Below are 22,702 nucleotides of genomic sequence, written 5' to 3'. Positions count from 1 at the left end.
GGGTCTTCAAGGTCCACTTCCTGTTCTTCACCTGCTCCTCCTCCCCACCTTCCTTAGCAGCACGCTTTGCTTCCCAGCTCTTTCTCTGTCTAAAGTGACCTTCCTGGTTTCTCCCTGGTCTTGTTTAAGGGTGTGTGTGTGTGTGTGTGTGTGTGTGTGTGTGTGTGGTAGTCAAATGCAGCCAAAAGGAACAGAGCAGGAAACGGAAGGAGAGAAATAGTGCAGGCATTGTCAGTCATCTTCTGATCCCACCAGCTACATGTGACCTTGAGCAAATCACTTTCCACACCATGGTTTTTTCAAATTGAAAATGAGGATGACAATTACCACCTCACAAGACTGTTATGGCATGTGGCAGATTCTTAAGCAATCTTAAGAAATGTTAGCTGAAATAAGCCCCAAAGAATAAGTATATGAAACATGTTCAGTGCCATTAGCAAAGACATGCATATTTATCTAGTTATTGTAAAACACAGCATGTGTCAGAAAAATGTAGAAAGTACAAATGTAGAGTATAATGAATAATTATAAAACAAGCACCTGTAAAAGTAAGTGCAGGTCACGATGTAACCCATTGCTGCCTCATCTTAAGTCTCCCCTGGGTGTCTCTGGTCATACTCCCCACCCCACCACCAGGGCCAGTACTAAGTTGAGGGGAATGGGGCACTCACTTCAGAAGCAAAGTTTAAGGGCTGCCAAAAAACTCAACAGCCAAATAATATTTTAACATAATATTTTATTACAATATTTTGAAAAATAAAAGTTAATGCTGAGTCTGATGCAGGGCTTGAACTCACAGACTGTGAGATCATGACCTGAGCTGAAGTTGGATGCTTAGCTGACTGAGCCACCCAGGCACCCCAAAATATCAAAATTTTAAATACAGGACCTCTACCATAAGCAATAACCACTACCTTAACTGTTATAGCCATCACATCTCTTTCCTGTATACTTTTACCACCTATGACTATATCCCAAGACAATGCAAATCAGTTTTCCTCTTCTTGACTTTCATATACATGGAATCATGTACTGTGTTCTCATTTGTGTCTAGATTCTTTTGATCAACTTATATTTATAAAATTCATCCATTGGTTGTGTGCAACTAAAGTTGGCTCGTTTATATTGCTGTAGGCTATTCTATTGTATTAAGGTACCGCAGTTAACTTACTCATCTTACCGTCCGTGGGATCTGGGTCTGTTTTTTGTTGGGGGCTATTACAAGCAATGCTACTATCAACATTCTTTGCACTTGTTCTGGAACAATGTTCACAAGCTTCTGGACAACAGAAGTTCTCAAAGTAAAGTGTGAGGATCTTCGGGGGTCCCCGACATCTTCTAAGGAAGACTGTAATGTCAAAACTATTTTCATAACAATGCTGAGATGTCATTTGCCTTTCACTCTCATGCTCTCACAAGTCCACAGAGGAGATCCAGAGGCGACATGATGTGCAAGGATGTCTTGTTCTGCCAGCTAATAGAAGGTGTCCTGAGTATTGCTGGATTTCACTACTCAGTTTTAGTCTTTGTTTTGATTTTTTTTTCAACGTTTTTTATTTATTTTTGGGACAGAGAGAGACAGAGCATGAACGGGGGAGGGGCAGAGAGAGAGGGAGACACAGAATCGGAAACAGGCTCCAGGCTCCGAGCCATCAGCCCAGAGCCTGACGCGGGGCTCGAACTCACGGACCGCGAGATCATGACCTGGCTGAAGTCGGACGCTTAACCGACTGCGCCACCCAGGCGCCCCTGTTTTGATTTTTTTTTAAAGTTTATTTATTTGAGAGAGACAGAGACAGTGTGAGTGGGAGAGGGGCAGATAGGGAGAGAAGGGGAGGGGCAGACAGAGAGGGAAAGAGATAATCCCAACCAGGCTTCACACTATCAGCGCAGAGCCCAGTGTGGGGCTTGAACTCGTGAAACTGTTAGATCATAACCTGAGCCGAAATCAAGAGTCGGGTGTTTAACCTGCTGAGCCACCCAGGTGTCCCTTATCAGTATTGATAGATATAACCTACATAAACAAAGGCTCTTGGGGGCCTTAACTTTTAGGAGTGTCAAGGGGTTCGGAAACCAAAATTCTGAGAACTGCTACTCTAGAGTGTGCTAAGGAGAGGAATTGCTTGCTTGTTCACAGGACCTGTGTATCTTCAGTTCTATCAGATAATGCCACAGTGTTTTCCAAAGTAGTGGCACCAATTATATTCCAATCACCAGTGTAGAAGAGTTCCCATTGTTCCACAGCCTCTCTTATATTTGGATGTATCACTTTGTAATTATTTTCCAATCTGATGGGTGTGTAAATATGTCTCATTATGGTCTTTTCATTCCCTTGATTACTGAATAGGAACGTATCCTAGGTAATAATTAAGAATATGTGTAGAGATAAGCTACAGATATGCTTTCTGCAGCCTGCAATGCATTGAAAATAACATAAATGAACAACTGCAGGAATTGTAGTACATTAACATGATGGAATTGAATGTAACCATTAAAAATACTATTTTAGATGTATATTTATTGGCATGAATTCAGTGAAAAAAACAATATATGAAAAAGCTTTTTATCAAGTGATACTGTATAATGCCCTGAAAAAAGGCCAGGAAGAGGGGTGCCTGGGTAGCTCAGTCAGTTAAGCATCTGACTCTTGATTTGGACTCGGGTCATGATCTCACAGTTCTGTTTGTGAGTTTGAGCCCCACGTCGACTCTTTTGGGATTTCTCTCTTGTCGATTCTCTTGGGATGCTTGGGATTTATCTCTCTCCCTCTCTCTCTGCTTCTCCTCCACTCGTGCACACCATCTCTCTCTCTCAAAATAAGTAAATTAAACTTAAAAAAGAAGTGAATGAATTAAAAAAAAAGCCAGGAAAGGAAAATAATAATAATAGTATCTTGGGATGGGAAAATGAAAGCTAATTTATATTTTCTTCATTGTACTTGCTTGTATAGTCTGACTTTCAAATATGAATATGTATTTCTTTTTTTTTAATTTTATTTTCTAAGTTTCCCTCTTCCATCCATTTCTTCCCCAGAGATTATGCTAGATGTTTTACAAACATTTCAATTGATCCTCAAAAAAAATCCAGAGGATGGGTATTTCAGAACCTGGATTTTGGGAGGAATCATTTGAGAAGGGGACTGAAGCTAGAGACAGGGCTTTGCTCTTGTCTGAGGATTGCTTGCTGAGGACTTCAGGAATAACTCATTGCCCTCCAACTACTTATCATTCCACTACTCACTCTAGTCTGGCTCTCTCTGATTGATCGGTGGGTAAGTAAGGGATTTCTGGAAAATAAGGTTGATGCATTCGTTTGACAAATATTTATTGAGTGCCTATTGGTACCATGCATTGAGAAAGGATTGGGGACACAGTGGCAAACAAAACTACATTCTTGTACTCGTGCAGCTTATGTTCCATAAAGAAAGCAGATGATAAACTATACAAATAAACATGAAGTGAAGTTCAAGTAATGATAAGTGCTATGAAGAAAAAGAAAGGAGGATAAGGTTATAGAAAGTGAGGTTCAGTTTTTAAAAAAAATTTTTTTTAACGTTTATTTATTTTTGAGACAGAGAGAGACAGAGCATGAATGGGGGAGGGGCAGAGAGAGAGGGAGACACAGAATCGGAAGCAGGCTCCAGGCTCTGAGCCATCAGCCCAGAGCCTGACGCGGGGCTCGAATCCACGGACCGCGAGATCGTGACCTGAGCTGAAGTCGGACGCTTAACCGACTGAGCCACCCAGGTGCCCCGAAAGTGAGGTTCAGTTTTACATCGGGTGACCCAAAGCTGTCCACTCTACCTAGGTGTGTGTCTTCTTCTATACATTGTGATCTGGGGAGAAAAGTTTAAAAAAAAAAAAAAGGTGGGGGGAGTAGACTTCTGTTTGTTTTCTTTATTCTGGTCATAGCACAACGAAGATGAGCACTCATAAGCCATGAATGGTGTGCCCAGTTCTGGAGACACGCTAGCTCTTTTAGGAACTGCATCTGGTCTCTTTTCTCATCTCTGTCTCACCACCTGAGAACCATAAAGTGATCTCATTACTTACTTAGTTTCCATAATTTAAACTTGGGTCATGAAACATCAGCAAAATATCAATTATGCCAGCCACCACTGTCTTAGGGCACTTTGTGCTTTTCAAAGCATGTTCACATATATCATTTCATGTGAATTTCTCAGTAATCCTGTATGACAGAAGAGGAATTTTTTGAGAGGATAAATGATTCGATCCCTATATAGTAACTGAGTTCTTTTCATGAAAGCATGCATTCTGGTTCTTAACTTGGAATGTAATGCCCAGGAAGTCAATAATTCTCACTAGAAATTATGGAAAACTGAGAAATTTGGGGAGAAATGATTATTAACTGGAAAAACTGAGATTGTTCCATTTTCTAGAAATAACTCCAGTATTTTCTGCCATACTTTTAAATGTGGTTAAACTAATCTCAAGTCTCAAGGTCACTAGAAGTCTCATAGACAGCCTAGAGTCATAGTACTGTGTTGGAGAGGCTTCATTCTTCATAGACCTGGCACCTCCAAGTTCCTTCTTGCTTCCTGATCTCCCTCACCTTACAGTGGACTTGACTGTTAGCTGTGCCTGGTGGAGGGGGGCAGGCATGCTGTGTCAGACCTCTCCAGGGCTGTTTCCCCCTCTTCTCTCCAACTTATTCCCTGTACCCTCATCACATCATTCAGATATGGATGGGCTAACTGAAGGTTATTCCTTGGGATTTGAGTACTTAGATCCTGAGACTCAGTGATAGTTTTCTAGTGTTTAAAGTGCTTTTTTTTAAACTGAGGTAAAATCGGTATATATTGCATAACTTACAGGTGTACATTATAATTTGCTATTTGTATACACCACAAAGTGGCCACCACCGTATGTCTAGTTACTACACATCACCATACAGTTGTGACCCTTCACTCATTCGGCCCTCCCTCACCCCCTTCTCCTCTGGTAACCACCAATCTGTTCTCTGTATTAAAGTACTTATTCTTGATCTTTGACCTGAGCAATTGTGCAAGTCATTCTTGTTAGGCTGCATAAAGAACATGTTTGGGTTTTTTTGTTTGTTTGTTTGGTTGGTTGGTTGGTTCTGGGTCAATTAAAAAGGAACTAATTCGACTACTTCACAATGAGCATATTTCCATTTTCCAGTCTGGCTAAGCTTCTTTACTCCAATTAGGAACTGACTGATCGGTGGTTTGTGCTAATCAAGATATACATACAGTCCAAGAGATAGTAAGAAATACTGTACGATAAATTTCAAATTCTTCAGTCTCTTCTTAGTTACATGTTATGCATAGGAAAAAAATTCACCAAATTAGGATTAAATATCTCTACTACAAAGCAAATTAATTCAGCATTATCATTATCTTCGCATTTGAGAGAAAAAGAAAAACTTGATCAAATTTACACATAAAGAAATATTGTGAGTTATTTGTTACCCATGGTTGGGCACACAGTGTTAGTGAAGACCCCAGCCCAGGAACAGAGCACTTGGGTAGTTGAGGAAAATAATGAAGGCCTGTTGGCAAAGAGTGGGAAAGGTGTTAAGGAAAACAAGAGAAGTGAAAGAAGCTTAAGCTTCCGAGTTCTTTGCTCACTTGGCCTCTTCTAAAATCCTGTCCCTAAATCTGTAATCCAGAATTTGGGGTTTTCTTTCTTTCTTTCTTTCTTTCTTTCTTTCTTTCTTTCTTTCTTTCTTTCTTTCTTTCTTTTAATGTTCTATTTATTTTTGAGAGAGAGAGCATGAGCGTGAGCTCACACCCAAGCAGGGGAGGGGCAGAGAGAAAGGGAGACACAGAATCCAAAGCAGGCTCCAGGCTCTGAGCTGTCAGCACAGAGCCTGACACGGGGCTCGAACTCATGACATGAGATCATGACCTGAGCCAAAGTCGGACGCTTAAGCAACTGAGCCACCCAGGCACCCCTGGGGTTCTTTTTCTTAAAGAAATCTCTCAAAATTTTTCTGCCCCATAAAACCTGTTTTTACCTTAAGCAGAGGATAGTGAAGCACTCCCCTGCAGCACCAGTTGAGATCCTTCCCATCCTAGGCCTGAAGGGGCAAGACGAGGAAGCAGTCACTGACTGGGAACTGCAGAGAAGTATGGCTGCAGGGAAGGCTGCTGACAGAATCCATGGCCAAACCTGGCCACACCTGCCCAGAGCACAATAGGAGAGGGAGAGATGGGGAAAAGAAAAATACGTGACCTCACCCTGGTCCCTCCCCTTGATTTCCCATCACTGCCTTCCACTGGCTGGACCAAACCCAAGCCAAAGGGTAAAGGAGTTTCTTTTTTTTTTTTTTTAATTTTTTAACATTTATTTATTTTTGAGAGACAGAGCACGAGTGGGGGAGGGGCAGAGAGAGAGGGAGACACAGAATCTGAAGCAGGCTTCAGGCTCCGAGCTGTCAGCACAGAGCCTGATATGGGGCTTGAACCCATGAACTGTGAGACTATGACCTGAGTCCAAGTTGGATGCTTAACCCAGTGAGCCACTCAGGTGCCCCTAAAGGAGTCAGTTTCTATATTCTATTGTGGTCAAGGGTTTGGGGCACAGAGAGGGGTGAGGAAGGATGAGCACACAATATCCACTGTTTACAGAGTTCCCTGATTCTAAAAACAGCACTCCATAATAAGAGAGAGCTTATCAGCTGTTTACTGTTTCATGTCCTTTTTTGAATTGCAAAGCCTAGAACTAAGCACATCATACAGGTGTAACATACTGTATGCAGTCAGACATTCCTAAAAGTGGTATATACATCATATTCTAGTAAATAAAATCTTATTTTTCTAATGATATATTATAACCTCAAATGGGAAAAATTACTGAGCTAACTTTAGAAAGCCTGACTTGTGTCTTAAGAAAATTACTTAGGATCTTTGGATTGTGGTTTGCTTCTTTAAGGTAAGGAGAAAATTCTGGCACAAAGTGGACTCTCAATAACGGTTAGTGGAATGAATGAGTTAAATGATCCTAGAATTTAAACATTCCATGATTTTATCCTTCTTTCTGATTGATCGAATACCTGTAGTTTTAAACAATTAGGTTTTACTCTGCTTCTGTCAAACAGTGAATGCCCTAAGGTCAATTCTTAACTGGAACTGGGAATCTCCTTTTCAAAAGAAACTCTTCACTTCTTCATAAAACCCTCTGGAAGAATATAAAATGCTTTTGGAATAATGAACATTTAATTGTTTCATTAATGATGGCTTTCATGTTCAATAATGCCTCCGTTTCAGGACATTGTTACACTTGAAAGGTAGAAAAAAGCCATGCTGTCACTTCACTGACCCAGTGATAGATCTATGACTTTATACAACAGGATGTGGTCATTGTGTGACTCAAAGTGGCACAGTAGGAAAAGTAGAAAGTAGGGAAGTACATACCACTGGAAGTTGAATGGACAGAGAAGAGATATAAAACACACACACACACACACACACACACACACACACACACACAAGGAGAACAAGAATGAGCCATAGAGATAGGGTGGGCGGGCACTGGGAGTGCTGACAAATACTGGAAACTGTGCAGGGTGAGCAAGCATCCTCCCTGAGAGACAGGGGATCAGTGACAATGGAGACAGACTCTGAGGCCTAATGTAAAGTATTACGGGTTGCACTGTATGAAGTCGTACTGTAGATCAAAAGTGGTTGGATACAGTAATTTCACATGTCTTTTGGCAAAAGGCTTGCTTATTACTAAACCTGTCACAGTCTGTGGGTCATTTAGCACAAGCCTTAGCCTTCACTCATTATGACAGCCCTGGAAAAAATCATTGTAATAGCACAAATGGGATAACCTGGGTCCATAGTTCTGTCTCCAGAATCATTACGTAGTAGATTATATTTAGTATACTCTGAGGGAGGGAACTGTATAACACATAAAAGAAAAATATTTATTTAAAAGTTAAAATGAAAAGTTTCAGTGCTCAATAGGTCAAAGTTTATTTATGTGAACATTTCTTCTTTTACATTGTGTGTGTGTGTTTGGAGTGGGCCATATTTATTAGCACAAGGAATAGGGAAAAGAAAAACACAAAATGGGGAGATAGAGGAGAGTAGGTCATTTGAAATGCCTGTTGCAATCTAGGTCTGTACTATCAGGGACCCATATCTAGATCCTCCCTTTATGTAACTTCATCTGTCTGAGGTTCTGAGGCTCAGATGATATGTGCAGATATCACACACACACACACACACATGCGCGCACGCGCGTGCACACATATATGTATGTATGTTGCTCAGATATATGCACATATATCGTGGGAAAACATGATTTTCATTTTACTTCTAAAACTCTTTAGCATGAACATCCTGGAAGTTGTAAGAAAAGAGAGTAATATCTCCTCATTGAATATAATATCTCCCCATGAATATCTCCTCAGTAATATCTCCTCATGAAAGTCTTTCTTGCTTTTTGTGTGTTTCTCTTTCTTGCATCCTAACTCTACCTCAGATTGTCCCTCCAAATTTGACCGTTTCTCTGTTTTTTCACCTCCCTCCCCTTCCCCACCCTCCATCTTTGTTCTTTAGTTGTTCCACATCTTCAAAGTATTTCTTGCTTATGGGATGGAATTTTCTGATCCTTGCTTTTACTTTTAAAAGTTGAAGGGTGGGGCGCCTGACTGGCTCAGTCAGTGGAGCATGTGACTCTTAAACTCAGGGTTGTGAGCTCGAGCCTCACATTGGACACAGAGCCTACTTAAAAAAAAAAAAAAAAAGTTGAAGGGTTTTTAAAAGTTGAAGTAGCTTAAATCCCCATATATATTTTTTTTAATTTGAGAGAGAGAGAGGGAGCATGAGACGGGGAAGGGCAGAGAGAGAAAGAATCTTTTTTTTTTTTTTTTTTTTTTTCAACGTTTTTTATTTATTTTTGGGACAGAGAGAGACAGAGCACGAACGGGGGAGGGGCAGAGAGAGAGGGAGACACAGAATCGGAAACAGGCTCCAGGCTCCGAGCCATCAGCCCAGAGCCCGACGCGGGGCTCGAACTCACGGACCGCGAGATCGTGACCTGGCTGAAGTCGGACGCTCAACCGACTGCGCCACCCAGGCGCCCCGAGAAAGAATCTTAAACAGGTTCCATGCTCAATGCTCAGTGCGGAGCCTGACGCAGGGCTCATTCCCACAACCTGGGATCATGACCTGAGCCAAAATCAACCGTTGGACATTCAACTGACTGAGCCATCCAGGTGCCCCTTAAGTCCCTATATTTTTAAGCCTCACAACTGAAACTATTTTTTTAACCTATGCAGAAAAAAGTTCCTCACCAATGCAAACACATGTACACATGTGTTGAGAACTTAAGGTATTATCAAAGTAACATGTCATCCTATCATTTACAATACTGTCCATTAGACTCATTCCTCATTGTGGCTGAACTAAAGGAGCTACTTTAAGGCATATTTTCAGAAATCAAAGTGAGTGCTTAGGGAGTCACAAGTGTTCCAAAAAAGAGTTACTTTTCTACATCAGTGACCATGCTCTGGTAGGAGGCACAGGTGAGTACATGTAAAAGATCTTGATCTGCCTTCTCAAGTCAGATTTGGGCTGGCAGCCAGCAGTAAAGCTGAAGAAATGGAAGTTTGTGTGCCAGCAGCTACATCGCCCTGTGGAATCTTCACATGGGCAGAATAGAGCTGCAAATTGTTGACCACACTAAGTCTTGTGCAAAAAAGATTTCTATTCTGTTTTGGTTTTGTTTAGATCTAATAATGCTTCTACTTTATCTACAAGAATTTTGGTAACTCTGTTTCGGAAAGGAGAAGGAATGTTCCTAATTCTAGTAGCAGCAAATACATTATGTCCACCTCTAGCTATAAGTCCCTGTGCTAAGCCATGGGGATAAAGACGGGACATTTTTCCTGCTCTTAAGGGGCCTATATTCCACTGGGCAACAAAAAGGTGGGAAACATATGAAAGACTTATTTTTATTTTTATTTTTTTTTGTTGTATGTATTTTTTTTATTGAATGTTTCCTCTTTTTTTTTCAATATATGAAGTTTATTGTCAAATTGGTTTCCATACAACACCCAGTGCTCATCCCAAAAGGTGCCCTCCTCAATACCCATCCCCCACCCTCCCCTCCCTCCCATCCCCCATCAACCCTCAGTTTGTTCTCAGTTTTTAACAGTCTCTTATGCTTTGGCTCTCTCCCACTCTAACCTCTTTTTTTTTTTTTTTCCTTCCCTTCCCCCATGGGTTTCTGTTAAGTTTCTCAGGATCCACATAAGAGTGAAACCATATGGTATCTGTCTTTCTCTGTATGGCTTATTTCACTTAGCATCACACTCTCCAGTTCCATCCACGTTGCTACAAAAGGCCATATTTCATTCTTTCTCATTGCCACGTAGTATTCCATTGTGTATATAAACCACAACTTCTTTATCCATTCACAGTTGATGGACATTTAGGCTCTTTCCATAATTTGACTATTGTTGAGAGTGCTGCTATAAACATTGGGGTACAAGTACCCCTATGCATCAGTACTCCTGTATCCCTTGGGTAAATTCCTAGCAGTGCTATTGCTGGGTCATAGGGTAGGTCTATTTTTAATTTTCTGAGGAACCTCCACACTGCTGAAAGACTTATTTTTAAACAGTATGTTAGTTACATTTTCAAATAATATGCTCAACATATTGGGTGGGGCACCTGGATGGCTCAGTCAGTTAAGCATTCGACTTCAGCTCAGGTCACGATCTCACAGTTCGTGGGTTTGAGCCTTGCGTCGGGCTCAGTGCTGACAGCCTGGAGCCTGGAGCCTGCTTTGGATTCTGTGTCTCCCTCTCTCTCTGCTCCTCCCCTGCTCCCACTCTGTCTCTCTCAAAAATAAAATCAAAACATAAAAATAATAATAACAAAATATGCTCAACATATTTTTCTTCAAACTCCAAACATAATTTCAGGTAAAGTACTTACTTCTAAATTTAAAGCAGTGACTCAAATAGGCAATCAGGTGGCTGGTGAGGGGTGGGGGATAAGCACACTGTTTTGTTTGTATGTCCAGACATTTTGGTACGTTAACAATTTGTAGTATATTAACAATTTATCCTGTATTCCCTGGCCTTTTGTCCCCCACTAGTTGAGATTGCCAAGATCTCTGAAATTACAGGTAATAACACAGGGTGGCGTTACTAAGGAGCAGCTGCTGATAGCAGGCGCTGCCACACCAAGGCTGGGGATCACAAAACAGCCCTGCAGCCAGTGCTGCCTGGGCCTCTACTCACTGCTGGAGTATGGGCTTGTCCTAGATGCTTACACATGTCGCTAATGAGCCACATTTAACATTAGCCAACAGGAGCACTGTAAGACAAGCCTTAGCACACAACCCATGGGTCATCTCTGAGGTAGTCCTGTTGTGGACAGCTCTCGTCCTTATCAGGTGTGGTTTCCAAATGCAGGTTCTGTACAGTGAGGTGTGCACGCTGCCTTAAATAAGGTGTATAGGAGTGCACAAGAGAGAGCTAACCACCAAGGAGGTCTTGGGATTGCAGGGCTCTGCTGTAGTCTGTGAACACCCAGCCCAAGAACCCTCAGCAACCTGACCTTGCAGGGAGGAGAGCCTGGGGAGCAGCCGAGGAGAGCAGGATGAAAACTGATTGGCCCTCATGGCCTCTTTGCAAAACACCCCTCCCCAACAGATTATTATGGAGGTTGAGCGAGTAAGTGCTAGGTCCCATCCTACCTTTACTACTCCAGGTGCAGGCTCCTGTGTGAGAAGGTAACTATTCTCTGGACAATTCGAAGGCCATCTAGCTTTTCACCTTCCATCTGCCATGCTTATATTCTCCTCCATGAGGAAAGAAAAATCCCTGGCTGAAAAGAAATGTATGTCCTATTTTAAGAAGGGGTTTTTCTCAAAGATTTTCTCAAAGACTGTGAACTTTACTTAGGATGAACAGTTCATTCTGAACTCTGCTCAGTGCCTTGCATAGACATATGCTGGAGACACTCAGGGGCTTGGCTCCTGGAGCAAGGCTGCATTCTACTGTAAACAAGGATCTAGCTCTTGAAATGACTTGAGGCTCCTGTTGACCAAGAACTATGAAATGTGCTCCTGAGCCAGATGGATTGTTTCTCATGGGGAAGTTTAATTTGTAGTTGTCTTTTTTTTAAGTTTATTTATTTATTTTTGAGAGAGAAAGAGAAAGTGAGCAGGGGAAAATCAGAGGGAGAGGGAAAGAGAGAGAATCCCAAGCAGGCTCTGCACTGTCAGTACAGAGCCCAACTTGGGACTCAAACTCACAAACCATGAGATCATGACCTGAGCTGAAATCAAGAGTCAGATGCTTAACCAACTGAGCCACCCAGGTACCCCAGAAAGTTTTATTTTTAAACCATCTTTATTAAGATATAATTTATATATAAAAAATTGTACCCATTTTAAGTGTATCATTCCAGGAGTTTTGAAAGTTATGTACATATGTGTACCCATTAGCACATTTAAGATATAGAACATCACCATTACCCCCACAGTTCCTTTGTGTCTCTTTGTAGTCACATTGCACCCCTCCACCCCTTCCCTACCCTCCGGCAACTATTGATCTATTTTCTATGATTATATATTAGATTTGCATTGCCTAGAATAGTATATACATGGAACCATACAGTAGGTAATGTTTTGAGTCTGGCTTCTTTCACTGAGCATAACATTTTTAAGCTTTATCCGTGTCATTACACACTTCAGAAGTTCAGTCCTTTTTATTGTTGAGTAGTATTCTGGTATATGATGTACCACAATTTGTTTCTCCATTCACAGTTGATGGATATTTGTTTCCAGTTTTTGACAATTATGAATTAAACTTCTGTGAACCTTCATGTATAAACAAACAAAACTCTACAGTTCTAGGAAGTTCAATACACAAAACAACAGCCTGGCAGGTGATAAATTGGCTGCCCTTCTGAGGGGAAGAGGAGTCAAGTAGTTGTTGAGGCTGAGTTATAGAGAACAACCGGTTTTGTAAAAAAGCAGCTATAGCCAAAAAATGAAAAATGCCTGCGCTGGGCAGAGAGGACTGCTGATCAGGCATCTTTCAACTCCATGGGAAAGATGGATTACAACATGATTGGCAGGACAGAGTAATACATAAACCTAACGGTTTTCTTTTGAGACAGGCTAACAGTGAGCCCACAGACTCAAACCTTTTTTCCTGGGTACGTCTTTAGGATACATTTGAAGGTCTCTTCAGGCAACAGTGACAAAGCACTCCATCTCCAGAGTCAGAAAGACTACTGGCTGTGGACCTTTGGGCAGCGAAAAGTAACCTTGGTAAATGGGCATAAAAAGAGTACCTACCTCAAGGGCTGTTAGGAAGATTAGATGGGACTTTATGTAAATCTCCTTTTAAGTGTCTAGTGCCTAAGAAGGGCTTAGTAAGCATGAATTATGTTTAAAAATCATGTAATACTGGGGTGCCGCCTGGGTGCCTTAGCCCGTTGAACATCTGACTCTTGATTTCAGCTCAGGTCACAGTCCCAGGGTTGTGGAGTTGAGCCCCATGTGGTGCTTCATGCTGAGCGTGGAGCCTGCTTAAGATTCTTTCTCCCTTTCTCCTGCTCTCTCTCCCTCTCAAATAATTAATAAATAAATAAGTAAATAAATAAACACATAAATAAATAAAGGGGCGGGGCGCCTGGGTGGCTCAATTGGTTGAGAGTCTGACTCTTGATTTTGGCTCATGATCTCACCATTGAAGAGTTCGAGCCCCACACCGGGCTCTGTGCTGACAGCATGGAGCCTGCTTGGGATTCTCTCTCCCTCTCTCTGCCCCTCCCCGCTCGCACCAGCTCGCTCTCTCTCTCAAAAATAAAAATAAATAAATATCATGCAATTCTTTTGACTTGTAGTAAGAATCCAAATATATTCCTTAGGTAGCCGGGATGTTTATTTTCTTCTTAAATTACACAGTGAATCCTTCTTATATTATTTATATAACCATTGTAGGATTGAATTATTAATAAAAATCTGGTTAGATTTTAGAAGCGTATCAATTCAGTCACACAAGCTCCCAGTTGCTGCAACAAGGACCCATCTCCTCCTGCAGCAGCTAGCTCGTTCCAAAGCTCCCGCCAGGTGCTTCTCAAACCAAAGAACTGCTCAGGGCTGGTCAGTAAACGTGACTCATGAGCACTTCCTCAGGAGGTGTATGGCCTGCATTCAATCCCTTTCTCTGGGCTGACTCTACCTCGGGAGTGCCCTCTGCACCTCCGCGTCCTCTGAAACGGGTCTGGGTGGTGAAGCTGAAGGAGTACCCCCCTCGCCGCTCTTTGTCTCTTTGCTGTCGAGCTTTGCTTACCTCATTTCTACCGTGGGGTACCAGCACCTAACTAGGCTGTTGCAGAATTACATGTTACTCTGCCGCGGCTGTCTCAATACATACTTGTCGACCATGTTAATATCCATGGTTTATCTTGATGTCTTTCCTATTTCCTACCACTTCCAAAGTTCACTGGCAAAGGAAATGGAGCTGAAGAGGTATTCCGGAACCTCTCGGTAAACAGTCAATATTGTAAAAACTGCCCTGAATGTTCGCCTTGGTGGGTGGGGCTCAAGCTAAGCTCTTGGGTTTTTAAAGGAAGGGGTAATTCCTAAGTTCTTGTAGCCACACGTGTGGTCTTGGTTTCAGTGGGATCCTTACGCGGAGCACACCACCCTCCCCTACGAGCCAAGGCCGGTGCTAGCGTCCGGAGCTCCCTCCCTTTCCTAGGGAGGCCTCCTTCTCTTCCTGCCCGCCTGGTGCCCCACGGAACCCCTCTCCGCGTGGGGCAAACCCCACCGCGGCGCCTACTGGCAGGTTTCCTTTTATTGATTTGTCCCGAGCGCCCTCCCCTTCCAGCGCAGGCGCCAGGTGAGCGCCCTTTGGCTCCAAGGTATGTAAGAGGCTCCCGTGTTTTCGCTTCCCGGAACCCGCGGCGATTTTTGCGGGTGGCCCAGACCCCTTCCCACGGGTGGCTCGGCTTCCGGGACTCGCGTCTGAAGCCCTGGGCCGCAGTGAGGGCCTGGCCCCCGGCCGAGGTCCGCGCGGACAGAGCCAGGTGCGCTCCTGTCCGCCGGCGCTTCCCGGACCCAGACGGGAGGGTATGAGAAAGTGGTCGTCCTCCTTCCCCAGGTACACCCCGTATTTGCACTCTTAGGAACTTCCCGCGGGGGAAAGGCCTTTCGGGTGAGGGCCAGAGCGGCCCGATGGCTTTGGGGGGAGAGGGGGAAACCAGCAGGCGTTTGAATGCCCGCCTGTTTCTCCCATTGGAGGAGTGCAGGCCCGCCCCTCCGGGAACCTCAGGTGTGGCTATGGGCGGGCCCAGGTGCCAGAATCCTGGTTTTCCTAAGAGCTTTCATTTGCAGTTCTATTGAACCCAGGCGGCTTCCTTCTGTCCTAGAAAGGACTACTAGAGCTTTTTCCTGGTTTTCCTTCCTTACTACAAAAAGAAAGGAGGTGTTTCAAAAACAAAAAAAACACCCCCTTAAGATACTTTAGTGTCTTTACTGATGCCCTGTAGTCACGCATGTCAGTTTTGAAATTGCAGCTTTATTGAGGAAGGAGGTAAAAAGCAAAAGCTAGAGTCAATTGTTTATTTTGTGTAGGTGATTATTTGGATCTTACGAATTTTTCTCTAATTTTTTTTTAACGTTTATTTATTTTTGAGAAACAGAGTGTGAACGGGGGAGGGGCAGAGAGGGAGAGAGGGAGACACAGAATCTGAAGCAGCCTCAGGCTCTGAGCTGTAGCACAGAGCCTGACGCAGGGCTCGAACCCAGGAACTGTGAGATCATGACCTAAGCCGAAGTCGGATGCTAAAGGGACTGAGCCACCCAAGGGCCGCCCCCCGCCCCCAATTTTTATTTAAAACACAAGACCTAGTTGAAGAACATGTTATTCTAAGTAGTGCCAAACACATCATGGGGCTTAAGAAAAATTAAAAAAGTAAAATCTGGGTTTATTTTGTTGGAATAAATGTAACAAAAACATAACTTTTTAATTTTCAATCAGAGACTGGTCTGTTACCATTTTGGCTTGTAGTTCTGCTATGTACTTACTATTAAAGAGGGGAAAACCCAGATTTTTTATAGTTTTCTCTCCCCCAATCCCTTTTATTTTCCAGTCCAGAGCACAACCACCAGAAGAAAACAAAAGGAAGCCAGTTTTGGGGAAACTTGGCAATCTGTTCACGGCAGGAAGGAGAAGGACCAGCAGAAACGGGTTACAGAGTCCCACCAGCTCCAGGGCCAAATCAGTGCCTCCCAAAGATGTAGCCTCTTCCAACCCCCCAGAAAGAGAGAATGAGAAGAGTAAACCTCTGGGCAACCAACCAAAGCAAACTGACACGTGTGAGGAGGGTTCCCCGCAGGAGAAGCCCCAGGGGTCGGAGGAGCACCCGGAGACCTGTGTACAGGTGGACCCCCCTGACGCCAAGCTGTCACCTTGCACGAGCAGCCAGGCAGCGGCGGCGGCTGGGCAGCAGTGCCATGAATGTGATTCACTCCAATTAGAACCTCTGGAGGCAGAGGGAGAGTCTTTCCCAGGTGCCACCACCGCTGCCAAGCAGCTGCATTCCTCACCAGAGAATTCCTCCAGGCAAGAGAACGCAGAGACGCTGGCCCGCAGCCCGGCGGAGGACGCTTCACCGGGCACTGGCTTCCAGCAGGAGACAGCCCAGGGTGCGAAGAGTGTGCCGGGGTCGCCCACCAGGGAGAGTTCCGGGGCTGGACTAAGGGAGGCCACCGACACAGCCCCCCGTGTGTGTGCCGGGGCAGTCCCTGTGGGGCCCCAAGACACGCGCAGCCGCTCCCCCGAGGACGCGGCCGCTCCTCCAGGTGACCCACCGGCGGAGGGCGAGGGGAACCGCGCTGGCTCAGCGCAGGCAGACGGCAAAGCCGGGACCCAAGGACAACATTGCCGGCCTGGCGAGCGCACCCATCCCGCCACAGTGTTAACTTTGGACATCTACTTGAGCAAGACAGAAGTGGCACAGGTGGACGAGCCGGTGGCGATTACTCCGGGGGCAGAAGATTTCGGCGATTCCGACGACATGGAGAAGAGGCCCGGCGGCCGCAGGTCGGGCAGGCGGAGAAGGTCGCAGAAATCCACCGACTCCCCCGGGGCCGACACGGCGCCGCCCGACAGCGCGGGCAGGGACGACGCGGTGTTCGACTACGAGGTGGCGCCAAACGCGGCCACCGAGAACGGCTCCGCGGAAAAGAAAGTGAAATCTCCGCGGGCGGCCCCCGACGGGGGCGTTGCCTCTGCTGCGAGCGCGGAGTCCAAGCCCAGCCCCGGTTCCAGAGGGCAGCTCCGCGGGGAGTCGGAGCGCGGCAAGCAGCCGCCGCAGGCCTCGTCTCCCACCAAGAGGAGGGGCAAGAGCCGGGTCCCCGAGGCCGCGCCCACCTCGCCTGCAGGCGGCCCTCGGGCTCCCGCCAAGGAGTCCCCCCCCAAGAGGGCGCCGGCGCCCGACCCGGCCGCCAAGGGTGCCGCGGGGGACAACGGGGAGGAGGCGGCCCGTGTCATCCCCCGCGAGCTCACGGTCAAGAGCAGCTCGCTGCTGCCGGAGATCAAGCCCGAGCACAAGAGGGGCCTGCTCCCCAACCACTTCGACGGCCGGGGAGAAGCAAGTCGAAGCAAAGAGCTGGGCAGGTCGGCCGGTGGTTCTGACGCCGAGAGCTTGAAGCCCAGGAACCATTTCGGTGTGGGCAGGTCGACGGTGACCACTAAAGTGACCCTGTAAGTAGCGGCGGGTTGGGGCCTGGGGGAGCTGTGGGTCTCAGCTCACGTGCCGAGGGGCGTTTCCGGGGGCCTCGGGGTCTTTGCGTTTGTGGAAGAGCTCTCTCTCTGCACTGAACTTTCCCTTCTGTGTTGGAAAGAAGTGAAGGGCTAGTTAACGAAGTTTAAGATGGCACTTTGGGAGCCTCCTGGGTTGTTCATTAACTGTTTTGGTAGATTTAAGCTGAATGAATGTAAAAATCTCTTGAGGCTGGATGTTTACATAATTAACTGAAAGAAGACTGCTTGGCCTGACCGGAGCTAAATCTTTATTCAAAATGTACACCAGCATTCTTGGATAGGGCACTCTTGACGCCTATGCAGTGAATTTGAAAACATGGAGCAAACACTCTTATGTTCACTATGACCCAGGAGCTTTGACGTGGGTGAGTTTAAGATAATTCACATAACTTTTTCTGGAATTTAGTGCAGCTTGAAAGAAAAAAAAATTTTTTTTCTAAGTCCTCTAATTAGAATATTCGGGAGTTGAGAGACGTGTTTTTGCCCCCAGGTTGAAAAGTAATTCTTAGTTATTGAAATGGAGAAAGGACCAGGTTCTTACTGGGAGACTGTTAAAATGACACATGGGAAGGATCAAGCTCAACAACAGTTTGGCTACCTGCTGTTAAGTTCATTGATTTCCGCCCCCCCCCCCCCAAATATTTATTGAGTACCTTCTGTGCATGGTATGGTGCCAGGGACTATGGGGAAAAACTGATACTATGATTCAGTATATTGCCCTTGAGAAGTTTATGGCCCACTCTGGCAGGGCAAGACACAGATAAATATCTCTATGAGGTGATAGCTGTTGGAACTGCGAAGTGGGGTGCTGGCTGTAAAGGCTGGGGAGGTATAAAGCCCGAAGAAATCACTCTTGGCTTTCTGGAGATGGGCTTGTTGCGCCTTGATGCTAAATGTGGTTTGTATAGGTGGATGGGGTAGGGAGGGCTCTTTTTAGAACTCAAGATTCTCCCCTTGCCATACTCTCACTTCCTCACCTCCCAGTTCGCACCTGTGAAAAATAAACATCTAAACTCCTCAAGTTTTTCCTGCATTTACACATTTATTAAAAGAGCTTGTGTTTTCACAGCATTTTGATGCTTAAACCGAATGGGTTTCATTCTATTTGAACTGTTGGATACATAAGCTTTAGAGTAGGAGGTCTGTTTGGTAAACACTTGAGGGACAACCTGCTTAATGAGTAATTTGAGCTACCTCACCAGCTGCCACCCTGGAGACCTTTGATAAAGTCAGCTATTTATTCTGTAACGGCTGTGTCAGAGAAATAACCAGAGTGAATGATGCCAATTATTTGTAGAAGGCCAGTGTGACGGACATTCAGACCTCCTAAGGGTGAGCCTGAGAAGAGTTGCTGTATGTGTAGCTGTTTCTTACCCTTACTGGTCTTCCAATCAGAAAACACCAGTGGAAAAACCAGAAATGTTACACTGCTCAGGAGTAAACAAACCTGGGAAGCGATCTTATAATGAAACTCACAGATCTTATAATGAAACTCTTATAAAAGTGATGTTTACTGTACAAGAACTAAACCACATGTCTTTTTCTCCATGCAGATTATTTTCTACCTAAAACTTTCCCTTTGTCAGGCATTTGGCTTATTTGTGTTTTCCACAGGGCGTTGCACTTGGTGAATCGACAAACTATTGAAATGGGAAATTAATTCCTTCTAGTTTTTTTTTCTCTTTGATGGATTTTTTTCCAGTTTTTTTCCTCTGATTGTATTTCAAGAAGAGATGTTACTCAGATTATTTTTAAAAACAATTTGCATCTGAAGTGTTAAAATTATTTTATATTCCCTGAAAGATGACTATGCAGCAGCATGTTTCTTGATGCTTTTAGAAAATTTGCATCTTCAAGTCTCTACCAAGTGTGAAATGTTGTGATTCTTAACAGTGGTATGTTTAGAATATGGAGAATTTTCCTCTGCTAGCCACAGCTTTTAGACACCAGATTTTCCCCTCTCACGTTATAATAAAGGCATTACAACATGAATTACAGAAGCCTTCCTTTTAATCAGTTTGAGCTAGGTTAATTGTAGTGACTCGTGGTAGCAGAACTTAATAGCACAGAAAGTTTGGTTGTAAAATATATTTTGATCTTGGTGTAAATCTTTAATATGTAGATGTGTTTCCTGTCCTTAAGGTAGTTAGTTGTCTAACCTGCAGCATTTTCCATTTACAACACAAGATCTACTTTGATGTTTGTTCTTGAGCTGATTTGTGAGAATTTTTAAAATGTGTATTTCCTGGTATGTGAACATCCCTCACTAACTGGTGACATCTGTAAACTCTGCTTTTCTAATCCACTGGCTTTAGAATTTAATCTTCGAGGCAGTGCTTATAAGTTAATTTTCCTTTTCAATTTAAGATCTGGGCCCACCATGAGGGAGCCTGGCTATCTTATGGAGATAGATATAGGGGAAAGCAATGCCTAAAAGAATATATCAAATTTAGTATTTAAATAAAATTCCTAAAAATAAAGCCTAAATTCTTAATGCTGTATTTGGGAAGAACTTCTCAAGTCTTCTCTCTTTTTTTTTTTTTTTTTTTTTTGTAATGTTTATTTATTTATTTTTGAGAGGGGACGGGGGAGGGCAGAAAGAGAGGGAGACCGAGAATCCCAAGCAGGCTCCGCATTGTCAGCGGCTCAGAGCCTGACATGAGGTCATGACCTGAGCCAAAATCAAAAGTCAGATGCTTAACTGATTGAGCCACACAGGCGCCCCTCAGTCTTCTCATTTTGTCCCAAAGGATAAGGAATCTCTCCCAAAGTCCTACTGCCTGTTCCTTCAAAAGGCTCCTCCTTCCTGAAGGCCAGTGAATCCATGTGGAGGCACCATGAGATTTCAGTGCTTCTCTACTTTGTATTCCCATTATCAAGGTGGCCTCCAAAATATGATGGCTTAATTTTATAGATCTCGTGATAATTCATTAACTTCTTGAATATGTAAAGCTGGGAAGGACCAGATTTGGTCCCTGAGGTCTGAAGAAGCAGAAGAGTTGAGTGGTCAGGAGCATGGCATCTGAAACCAGAACACCTGGTTTCAAATTATGACCCTGTCACTCACTAGCTGTGTGACTTCTGGCAAAATACCTACCTTCTCTAGGCTTTAATTTCCTCGTCTTAAAAGAGAATGTATAAAATTGTACATTAGGCAAGCACAGTGTTTCTCAAGTTGTGTCAGTGATTGTTAGTGGTTAGTATCTCTTCGTTTTATAAACCACGAGACCCGTGGTTTAGACATTTTTTTGTTTTTAGCTTTGGAGTCCATTTTTCTAGGAAAGCTTATATAAAAGTGCTGTATGAAGCAGATAAGTAGAAATGATTTTGGTTGAAAGGAGTGAGGCTGGCCAGCAACCCCTTTCATCAGTCTCTATGGTCCCTACTGTAGCCATTGAAGAGAACTCCAAGAATTCCTTCAGCCATAACTTGGGGTGTGTGGGGTACAGGGAGGAACTCTGTTCTAAACTATCTAGTTGGTTTGTGCTTTGCAGATAGAGAAGGTAGCCAGTCCAGTGAGTTAACTTGACCAAGCTCACACAGATAATTAGTGTTATGAGCTAGGACCAGAGCTGGCTAATGTCATGCAGAGAACATGTTGTTTCTCAGAAAGAAGACAGTATGTACATTCAAAGATTTTTGATTTCCACGAGAGGGTAATTACAACCAAGAAAAGTAATAGTTTATAGAGCAAGGGGAAACTCCCTTTGCCCAAAAAATGATGACAAAACCAACAATTGAGTAATGAAAGTAAAGTATGGTACATCTATATGATGAAACTTTTATGTAGAGTTATAAAAAACTTCAAATTTTTAGTAACTTAAAAAGTGTTAAAAATATGAAATATAAGATTAATCTTTTTCTGAAAGATGAGATCTGAAGCTCTATGAACAGAATAATCCCAATTCTGTTAAAAAATATTTTTCTATACATACAGATTCTGAATTATACTAAAATGTTAACAGGGAGATTGAGTGGTAGGATTGTGAGTGATTTTTCATTTTTATATTTTCCAAACGTTCTGTAGTGAACACACTTATATAATCAGAATAAAGTTACATGAAAGAAGATGGAGGGAATAAAATATCCAAAGAGGTAAATAATAAATATTTTTATAATCTAGCTTTGTGAAATAATGTTTAAAAAGTTATGATGAAATGAAAATATTCAACTGATGTTTAAAATGATATGTAAAAATCATTTACATATTTAAAATAAGGGAGTACATTAAATATTTAAATTCATTCTAATGTTCTTCAGGCCATAAGATGTCTTCAGACTCTAGTGTTGAGCACTGTGCTCACATTACTAGGTACTTGATAAACTTGCTAACCTCCTACCTCCAGACTTTCTTAGTTAAATCATACAGAAGCAAAACATCTGTTAAAAATAGTTGATAGTGTGAGGCACCTGGGTGGCTCAGACAGTTAAGCCTCCGACTCTTGGTTTCGGTTCAGGTCGTGATCTCATGGTTCTTGAGTTCAAGCTCCACGTTGGGCTCTATGCTGACAGTGCAGAGCCTGCTTGGGATTCTCACTCTCCCTCTCTCTCTGCCCCTCCCCAACTCACACTGTCTCTGTCTCTCTCAAAAATAAACTTTAAAAAAGAATAAAAAGGGGAGCCTGGGTGGCTCAGTCGGTTAAGCGTCTGACTTCGGCTCAGGTCACGATCTCGCAGTCTGTGAGTTCCAGCCCCGCATCGGGCTCTGGGCTGATGGCTCAGAGCCTGGAGCCTGCTTCCGATTCTGTGTCTCCCTCTCTCTCTGCCCCTCCCCGTTCATGCTCTGTCTCTCTCTGTCTCAAAAATAAATAAAAACGTTAAAAAAAAAATTTAAAAAAAAAAAGAATAAAAGTAGTTGATAGAGTCTTTAGGATTGTTTAAAAATAGTCTCATGAGGTTAAAATAATAA

At 43.6% G+C, this 22,702-nt stretch overlaps 1 protein-coding gene across 3 annotated transcripts in view; it reads left to right on the top strand.

The window, feature by feature from the left end:
* The window catches only part of CRYBG1 (crystallin beta-gamma domain containing 1), a 190,580-nt gene that overhangs the window by 118,572 nt on the left and 49,306 nt on the right, over nt 1–22,702 (top strand). For all 3 annotated transcript variants that reach the window (XM_019442999.2, XM_053904608.1, XM_053904609.1), the window contains one exon: nt 16,118–17,733. In XM_019442999.2, the coding sequence (XP_019298544.2) occupies nt 16,118–17,733 (1,616 nt within the window). The remainder of the gene's footprint in view (nt 1–16,117; nt 17,734–22,702) is intronic.

Source organism: Panthera pardus, unplaced genomic scaffold, assembly GCF_024362965.1.
Source record: "Panthera pardus isolate Hobbes unplaced genomic scaffold, ASM2436296v1 HiC_scaffold_17, whole genome shotgun sequence".
Lineage (NCBI taxonomy): Eukaryota > Metazoa > Chordata > Mammalia > Carnivora > Felidae > Panthera > Panthera pardus.
Note: the sequence above shows the minus strand (reverse complement) of the source record. Positions and strands in the feature narration are given on the sequence as shown.